General features: G+C 41.4%; 1 protein-coding gene across 1 annotated transcript in view; it reads right to left on the bottom strand.

Moving 5' to 3' along the window:
• Positions 1-667: 667 nt before the first annotated feature.
• The window catches only part of pappa2 (pappalysin 2), a 77035-nt gene continuing 67618 nt past the window's right edge, over positions 668-10084 (bottom strand). The window contains 2 exon segments of the mRNA XM_030751515.1: positions 668-1934; positions 4977-5075. Of these exon segments, the coding sequence (XP_030607375.1) occupies positions 1821-1934; positions 4977-5075 (213 nt within the window). The 3' untranslated portion in view covers positions 668-1820.

Raw genomic sequence — 10084 nt, 5'->3', positions numbered from 1 at the left:
ATGTCCCAGCTTTCTTATTAGTATCCAATTGGATACTAATATATATATATATATATATATATATATATATATATATGCTTTTTTATAGTTGGGCATTTTAGCAAAGGAGTCTATGGGGAGCCAGCCTCAAGCAGCTAATAGAGGAATTTTGCCTCTTCCACACCAGCTTCAAATTTCAGCTCAGAAAGTTTGTTTACTGATATAATAAATATCCATGTTTCTACATAGAAGCCATTCAAAAATGGGCCTTCTTTTAAGTTTTAAAGGATGTGTCATCAGGAAGCTGAATGGACATAAAAATTGTGGAGGCACAATTTTGCAATTAACAGGATAAATTTTTGTTCCAGATAAACAGTTCCATTAGATTTTAACCACGACACCGCACTGATACTTACTTTCTTTTTCCAAACCATGTCTATCATAGTCTGGCTGCAGCTTCTGGTATCTGCTGTAACCTCCAGAACAAAAAAATTATATATATATATATATATATATATATATATATATATATATATATAGTGGGGATGTACTGTACATATTACGTTTAAAAGACGTTATTGTAAGGATTGGCAGAGTCATGTCTGTTTCTAATGTAGTCTTAGCATCTTAACATCTCATTGATAGAACACAGAATTGAGAGAACACGAGTCCACAATTGTAAGGGTCAATATAAAGTTGCTATTTATTTCATATAATATAAAGTACAGTGCTTTAAAATATGACAAACAAACATGGTTATACTTTTATAGATACAGTATAGTACTCGGGTAGTTTATTATTTCTAGTTAATAATGGTCTCCAGGAGCCTTCTGACATACACACATGCAAGCAGATGTCTGTGCTGAGTGGATGATGTGCCCAGGTTTCCCAAAAGAACTTTTTTTAGATTTCAATATTTGGTTTGCCCACTTCAACATCACATCTTTATGTGCAGATATGTTTCAGTGAAAGCTTGATGTCACTGATGTTTTATCCCAATTTCAGTATGTCTATAAAAAGTGTGTGATTTATTTATTTTTGGCATATATGAACGTACTTAAGGGTACTTCTCTTTTGGGAAGCTCTATGCACAAGTTGTAAGCTACTGGTATATGTTTGTAGTAGAAATATTACAGATCTGTGTGGCTAATAGGTGATCTAGTACATGTGTTAGGTGGTCCAAATATATTAGTCTATATATGTTAGTCTTTACAGATATGTATCCACTTACATTCCTAAAATCTACGTTTGGGTGGATTTGTTTGCTCTGCCGTGAGGAAACTGGGAGATTTTGCCTCTGTGTTTTTTAAATACAGTCAATGGAATTCAGTTTTTCCTCAGTAGCCCTTCCTGTGAGGATTGTGCATATACTGGACAGTGTGAGGCACATCCAGTTGCTAATCATGTCCAGAACAGTGCTTGAGTCTGTTTGCAATAGTGATTTGATCCAATTATGATGGTTTGAATTTTCAAGGGGAGGATAAACTGTTCAGTCGAGCTCTGATCTTGAAAACATAATTATCTGCACAAATCCAATAGTGAAGATAACCTTTAACTTCTTAACAGGCAGAGAAAACATTCGATTCATGTGTGGATGCTGTTTTGCTGGACCGAATGCAAGAATTCAAGTTTTAAACCGACATGACTCATATTTGATGCAGTTTAACAGCGAAATCATGATGAAATAAAAATGTCCTTTTATTGTATGAAGTCTGACTTCAATCACATTCTTCACAACACAAAATGTTAAAAGCTGGATATTCTGTGTGTGTCTGTTGTGGTGTATATTCTGTGGTTTGTTTCAGTTTAACACAACTTCAACTTATTTCATCCCTCCATCTTCATTGCTTTCCTCCTCCTCCTCCCAAGTGCTTGGCTTTGCTCTTGTTCTCCTCTGCATCCGGATCCCGGCAAGTGCACTCATCCTGATTGCAGTCAACTCCAAACTGGATGACCTGTCAGTAAATAAACACAGCATTCAACGCCGGGCTTCCCAGACCTGCTATACATCTTTCAGGCTGTGGCTGGATTCAAAGAAAAGGCACAACATACAAACAACCTTGTGTTTTAGCATGTTTCTTTTTTTTTTTTTTTTGAAAGAAAAGCACAAATTCAGTTAGTTTGGTTTTCTCATCAAAGGCCAGTTGCTCCTTAAATTTAATTAAATCTAATCCCATTCCATTGTAAGTGAAACAAAAGCAGTGGGATAGGAAGGAGTATTACATCAGAGCTCGGAGTAAAAGCAGAGTCACTGAGAAGGCCTCCCTGTAGGGTTGTTACATTTCAACTGTAGCAAAGAGCACAACTGTGAATGGCAAAAACAGACAATAAAATATAAATTTGCTTGAACTGACCTAGCAGCATTGTGTTTGTGCTGAAAGGTAAGTACCCCTTAGTACTTGCTGCATTTCTTCACAGTTTCGAAGAGAGCTCCAACAGCCCCCTTGAGGCCGATAAAGCGCATGTCAAATGGTTCAACGTGGCCTTTGAACGGCAAGAAAACCTTGAGGGTCTTTGGGGGGGGGTAGAACACACCGCCGTGGAGGTGAACGAATGAACACATGTTAAGAATCAACAACAAGAGGCTGCCAGCTCTTGTCTAGGAAGCGAGCCATCACCACAGGTTGCAAAATAAACTCTGGTGCCCCGTGAAGCAGTCTGTTGCAAGAAATGTAAACATTCGCTCTTGGAGAGGAGGAGTGAGACGAAGACTGAGAGAAAGAAAGACAGGGGAGAGAAAAGTGTAGAAGACAGAGGGAGAAAATGAGGATGATGGCAAGCGAGGCAAGAAGGAGAGCTGTAGGTAGCAGTTTGTCAGCCCTCACTGCTGATTGCACCCACTTCTGGACTCGTTTGATGGCAGGGTGATACTTTTTCTGAGGGCTCTCGGAGCGCTGCGTGAGGGTCGGCTTCACTTCAAATGCCAGCAGCCCTGTTTAAGACGAGCTGGCGCGGCCATTAAATGTTTCCCTAACAGCTTTATCTTGACAGAAAGCAAGCCTAACAAGCTGTGGATGCAGAGAATGGGCTTGTTTTCGCTTCATCCACAGAAACAAAAGCCAAGTCTTTGGGTTGTTTCTGAGTGTTTGAGCGCTGCCTCCTGCTGTTTACTGAAACACACTCATGAACAAAACCGATGTGACAAAAGAAAGTTTTAAGAAGCAACCCTACAATGTAAAAAAAAAAAAAAAAAAAATCTTTTTTTTTTTAAATTATGTCTTGCTTCTGTACTGACTTTCCTGCTTTTACTACTTTGGTCGTTTGTCAGAAAACACACGCTCCATGAATTAAAGGAAGCTTTAGTGTTTCAGTGCATGATGTGGCAGCTCAGATCTTTTCTTTGAGAGCTTTCCCCTTTTGGCCAATCACGCAGTCTTCCACCTCTCCTCAGTACAGCCAGAGCACCGTGAAAAAGAGGCAGCTGGATGCAAGACAATAATGGATATTCAAATATTTGAAGCAGTTCAGATACAGGTGAGTTACATAGCTGGACACGAACAGTGGTCATGTTACTTGCAGAAATCCGCTGGCTTCATCGTCATCTGTTTGTGTGTATGATTAATAATAAAACTCAAACTGAGAAAGCGATGTGGGTCACGCGGCATTAAAAACCTGTAATTGCCTACACCTGCATACGACGAGCCCCATGAAAACAGAGTTCTGGAAATGCGCGAGCTGAGCCTTCATCACCACCACCCCCACCACCCCCGCTCCATCACCCTGCAGGAGCCGTGGCAGTCAGGATGCACACTCTCACGGCTGTTTATTTCACTTCCTTGAAACGACCCCCGCTCACTGAGCTGCTGTTTTACAGTGGCCGAGGAAACCGCAGACCGTCAGACACCTCGCTGCTCCCACACTTATACCCTCCACCTCTCCCTTCCCCTGTAAAAGAGCAGTTAGTGGCAGTCTGGCAGCTCATTTATTATGACGGCAGCTGCAGACTCGCTGAACTCCTCCATTTAAGAAGGAGCTGCCAGTGAGTCATGGTGTGCTGCGGACATAAAGGAGACAGGGGAGGTTCAGCCAACTGAAGGCCATAGGAATTAATAGGCAGGGGCCCCCTCAACGAGTGTCATGAATATGTGGCTGTACAGTAGCCAAATAGCGTATATTTGATGGTGGTGGGGGGTAAGTGACTTCTTAAATGTCAACATGGCAGAGAAGTTCTCATGAAAGCACAGAAAAATAGGAAAAAAGATGTGTTTATGTGGCCTGCTTTCCACCACAGGCTGACCCGGGCTAGCTCATTATTATTCATACCATTCCTCTTAGCCACTCAATATACAGCAATCATTTAGAGCAATTAGTGTAATACGATACGTTTGCATCTCGTAACAAGCACGAACAAGCCGTCACCAGGGAACATATGTTTGGATGAATAAACACAAAGATATCCAACATGCTCCCCAAACAGAGGAACATGTGGGGTATCCGCTGCAGGCCCAACACAAAGTTTCATTTTAAAATGGCATTTACATTCTACGCCTACATCACACATTGAAACTGAAGTTAAATTAAGCTCATTTGGGATTTTTACAGTGGCATTTTCGTTTGTATCCGCTGGATTATCTTCATATCCCGCTTCATATGCGAGGTGTGAAAGTGAACGGCAGCATCACGACAACCTGCTTCTTTACGGTTTGAGTGGAAAAGCACGAGGCCCGAGTCTCCTCCGTTGTTTAAAATACAGATGAGGGAGACTAAATAGGCGCAGTCGTTAACAGGAGAGAGGGGAAAGTAGCAGGGATCAGTGTTTGTTTGCTTAGTAGAAGTCTCCTGCACAGCGGCACAGTGCTCACGCCAAAAGAGACAGATTTCTACTACTGTAAACAGGAAGAGTCCACCTTTGAATCCAACCTCAGCTTCGCAGCTCCAAGATGTCGGAGCAAGCCAAGCAACACTTTTTAACCAGCGGATTGAAACTTAGATTTCATTAAAAATTATCTTACAAATCTGTCATCTCTTCTTTTGTAGCTCTGGAAAAGTCTGTGTACCTTTCTGGTGGAGAGTGTAGATGGGCAGCAGTCTCCTCCATCATACTGGCAGTAGGCCCTGTTGTTGATGGTGTCACACCAGCCATCCCCTCCAAAGGGCTAGACACAAGTTACAAACAAGAAACACTGTTATGGTTGGAGAAATAATCCTCCCCCAAATGTGAATTTTACCTTGCACAACATGACACATCGGGAATGCCAAAAAAATGACTCAGCAACTTCCCAGAAAACAGAATTTTAGTTAGTGACACACACTGTCATACAATTAAGTTGTTTGGGACATATTTCCATGAAACAAAATATCAAGAAATCAAAATAAACACTCATGCTGTATAATCGAGAGCCAATTCAAGTTGTATATTCAGGCATACCAGAAGATCCATCGTGTGGTCACTGGCAACTCTGACAAAGCTCACGAAACAGGGCAACCAACGAGAGAGGATGATTGCTGTCCACTGGCCAAGCTAACTCTGGGCATTCAGCTCGCCAGACAAGTGGGCCTGTAATTTTATCAGCAAAGGACTTCCCGATGTATGTTAAGTAAACCACAGCCACACAGAACATAAAGAAATCACAATCACAGCTAAATAAATATGGCTTCTTACATCAAAGGTGATCACTCATGTGCGGTTACTCAGTACAGCCGCTAAAGTTCTGCTGATTTGCAGATGCACGACTTCTTCAGTTTCACTGCTATAGAATATGTGAAACATCATTAGCTAGCTTAGCTGGTAAGCATTCAGCTGGTTGCATGTTAGAATGGTCTGTTTGCAGATCTGACTAGCAGAAGAGCTAAATTAGACTTAATAGTACCAGGGACATTAAGGCAGGGGTTCCCAAATGGTGTCACAGTACGGTGGGTAAATGGTGTGAGGTACACTAGTGCCCCATAAGGCAAGCTCGGGTGTGCAGTGAGACTTTGTTACAGCCACATATTATCATTATATTCCACTAAAAATAATCTTGAAAAAAATATATATATATATATTCTGTCAAAGGGAACCAAAGTCCATTCTCACAGTTGCAGGATGGTGGGAATTATGAGTGTGACACATCAAAAGTTTCAGATTAACAGCAAGGGTGGAAACAACACTTTATTGAGTAATGCAAACCACACACACTAACTACCAGTACAACCCAGCAGCTGGAGAAATGGGTGGAAGAACTTCCTGTAGAGTATCATAAACGCAACCTTTAATAAAAGCGTCACCTGGACGGGGCTGAGATCAGAACCAAAGGGAGCAAGAAAGTTGGATGGTAGAAACCTCACACAGCAGCGGCAGCAACTACTGTAGGTCCAGATGCCACAAACTGGTTAGTGAATATGTCTTCCTTTTACAATACAATAAATCAAACAACTAATGATATATCAGATGTCACAGAGCATGAACGCATTTTCGTTGAAATTTTAGCGCACCCTATTATGTGTTTGGGCACAGAAAGGTTGAAAACCACTAAAGGTAAAGTGTGCTAAGTTGTGACTTTGTCAGCAATAAAGTAACAAAACAGCAATCAACTTCTGTGATTGCGTTTAACAGTGTCCTGTGAAAATTTGTGAATAGTGTACTGAAATAAACCAGTCTGCCTTTGATCTACCACCCTGACTTCAACATTGATCCTGTCCCTGAGAACCAATCCTTATAAATTTTATTTGTGGAGTTCCAGACTCCAAAAATAAAATCCAAACTGGAAGTTTGTTCTTCCAGCAGAACTCTCGCCAGGTTGTTGTGTTGGTAGTCGTAGTGATAGCTATCTCCAGGCCAGAATCCATCTCTCATTCCTGTTTTACGTGGATGGTGAATGAAAGAATTTTAAAGTCTTTGTTGTAAGATGCAGCTGCTCCTTTATTAGAGTGTAAATCTTTTCAGATATTGCACACGCAGGGCAGTCCCATCTGAAGTCAAATCCACTTCAGAATTTGCATTTTGTGCTCAATTTACACTCAAGAGCTAAACAAATTAAGAAGAGACATCAGTTGGGGTACACTCTTCTCTGGGTTCTCACAATGAGAAAAATGACATCCAGAAATAGGACTGGCTTACATATTTACCATCACCAATGAAAAGCCCATAATCTTCGGTTGCTCTCTTTCTGCCTGAGTTTTTACAATGTGGGCAACATTCACCTTTCAATCTATTGTGATGGTATCGATTCATTTTAATTCCAGATGTCCAGGATCTAATGCAAACAAATGAACTGAATGCTGTTTCTGGATGCAGAATGTATACCTGTGTAAAGATATGACTACCCATTCCCTTATTTTTGCCCTATTTAGAGATTATAGTTATTAGTAGTTAAAGAGAGAAGGTTTTGGTTGGGAGCTGTTCTTCCTGTCCTTGGTGTGGCTGTGAGCTAGATAGACTTTGAGAGGAGTTTAAGGCTACAAAAGTGCTATACAAATGCCAATCTATTTCTAGGTTTATGACTGGATAGTAATATCATTTAAGTTATTAGGTGCCTCATTTTTCACCTTGTTGGAAGGTCCATTATTTTACTGTTACATTAAGTTATAAAATTGCCACCAGAAGTTCAAAATTGCTTTTCATAAGGTACAAATCACAAAAATAAAAAGTACCCTCTATCAAAAAGTACCTAAGAGGAGAGTGCCCCAGTAAAAAGCCAACGTGCCTCTAAAGGTACAATACAGTAATAAGATACATTATTTTCTGAGTGTCAATTAAACCTTTTTGAAATGTAGGCTAACATGACGAACCCAGTAATGTAGGCTTAGAGTAAATAAGGTGTGAATGTGGCTAACTATGGTACTTTGCAGCTAGGATGGTTTGCTAATATTTGCTGCGTTAATTACTGGATAGCAGAGGGTCATTTATTTAAAGTCTGGCAGAGGTGACTGAAGCATTAACATCCAGTATACAGACCTGCTGAACAACTACAAAAAATTAGGAGCTTTTTCCTTTTTTTTGACTCTTCAGGTGACGAGTGACCACAAAGACTGTTCAAAGTAATTTAGCAATAAAGGTTTGGTTTGACATTTAGTTGACCTTTTACTTAAACTGGGGTAAATAAAGTAGACGGAGAGATATAATTTGATGAATGTTCAGGTATGCTTCAAGTTACTTAGAATACCTTTTAGTGTAAACTGTTTTTTTGCAATGCCTTGGCCAGTGTGGGAGTCCTGCAGGAGAAACTTTGGAGTGGCACGCAAATTTCTGGAATTAAAGTTACACAGAATCTTAAACGCGTCATGATGAAAGCCTTTTTAATGTTTTTCCACTGAACCTTAAGGGCTTGAAGGGTCTGACGTGCCAACAATATGAAAATAAGTGCTGAGTGCCAAAGATACTTTTGGTTTCCTCTGATGAGCTGATGGAGATATTTCAAAGACTAACAGTAGGCTTTTACCTAACCTGCACAGGGGGAGAGAGCAGCTGCTGAGAAGATTTCTGGAGTTTTCTCTTCACTTCAAAGAACACTCTACTTGACGAATCCCCTTGCCTTTTCTGACTAAATGGCCATGGACAAAAATAAATCTATTTAATTGTTCTGTCTCTAAGTAAATACTTTACCAGTAATTGCACCAGATGTTTCACTAAAATCACGGCTTGTATGTAAATCTCTGAGTAACCTTTATAATCTAAGACAGTCATGCATAACACAAAGTTGCTTAGCCTAATGGCAGGATTAATTTGAGATTTCCAGCTCTGACCTTTATTCTTCATCAGCTCTCCCATGCTCGTCCTTCCTTGCTGAAAACTGTTTAAATGAGCAGACCCCACACTTTGCACAGATGGGGTTAATTTTGAGGCCAGGGCTCATGTTGAGGTTAATTAGTATTTACATTCCCTTCCAGGCAGAAAATATCTTATGATCACAAGAAACACACAGACCCAGGAACAATATTAAAACAGCAAGAACTGGCTATCCACCTTAGTCCCCTATGGGTAATTAAAAAGGTCATCTGGTTTGTGTATTATCTTCAACTCCGTTCAAATCATTGTAAAAGAAACAGACGTTAAAACAAACAAACAAACAAAAAAAAACAGCAGCAGCAGCAGCCAATCCCACACCTTCCTTACACAACTATTCTGAGTAGTGTGCTGTCATTCACAGCAGCCAAGCTCTTTATCACAACATTATATAACACAGGTATGAATTCTAGAGCACACTCTGCTGTCAAGCAGCAATATATTATATATTTTTATCTCCTACCGTGCTTTAATTCACATGGCCCTGCCCCACTCACTCCACAGCTTTCTGAAAACCGTTTGCCCCTTTCTGTTTTCCACGTACGGTGGGTCCATGGGTGGTGGTTTTTCTGGTGCAGTAATTGTAAAACATAGTTCTATATAGTGTGACGGGTATTCAATTTGATTCAGTTTTCTTTATATAGCACCAAATCACATTGTAAGGTAAAGACCCTTCAATAATTACAGAGAAAACCATCCATCCATTTTCTTCTGCTTATCTGGGGCCGGGTCGCGGGGGAAGCAGCCTAAGCAGAAAAGCCCAGACACCCCCCCCCCAGCCACCTCTTCCAGCTCCTCCAGGGGGCCCCCAAGATGTTTCCAGGCCAGCCGAGAGATATAATCTCTCCACCATGTCCTGAGTCTGCCCCGGGGCCTCCTCCCAGTAGGACATGCCTGGAACACCTCACCCAAGAGGCGCCCAGGAGGGATCCTAGTCAGATGCCCGAACCACTTCAACTGGCTCCTTTCGATGTGGACGAGCAGCGGCTCTACTTTGAGCCCCTCCTGAATGGCTGTACTCCTCACCCTATCTCTAAGGGAAAGGCCAGCCACCCTTCGGAGGAAGCTCATTTCTGCTGCTTGAATCCATGATTTCGTTCTTTCGGTCACTACACAAAGCTCATGACCACAGGTGAGGGTAGGGACAGCTTTGCTTTCACGCTCACCTTCCTCTTCACCACAACAACCCCCAATCCTTCTGTCACTCTCCTGCTCGCTTCTCCCATCACTCGTGAACAAGGCAGAGACAAAGAAAACCCGGGGGGGGGGGGGGCACCGTGTGCAGTTTGTCACACAGTGTGTCTGCTAGCTAAAAGAACAGCTGCTGTATTTTAAGGGAGAGCAAAGAATGAGCGATAACTTCACTCAGATGGAGAAAGATGTAAGAAAGAAGTAGAAACG

This window comes from Archocentrus centrarchus, chromosome 17 (assembly GCF_007364275.1).
Source record: "Archocentrus centrarchus isolate MPI-CPG fArcCen1 chromosome 17, fArcCen1, whole genome shotgun sequence".
In the NCBI taxonomy this organism is placed as follows: Eukaryota; Metazoa; Chordata; class Actinopteri; order Cichliformes; family Cichlidae; genus Archocentrus; species Archocentrus centrarchus.
Note: the sequence above shows the minus strand (reverse complement) of the source record. Positions and strands in the feature narration are given on the sequence as shown.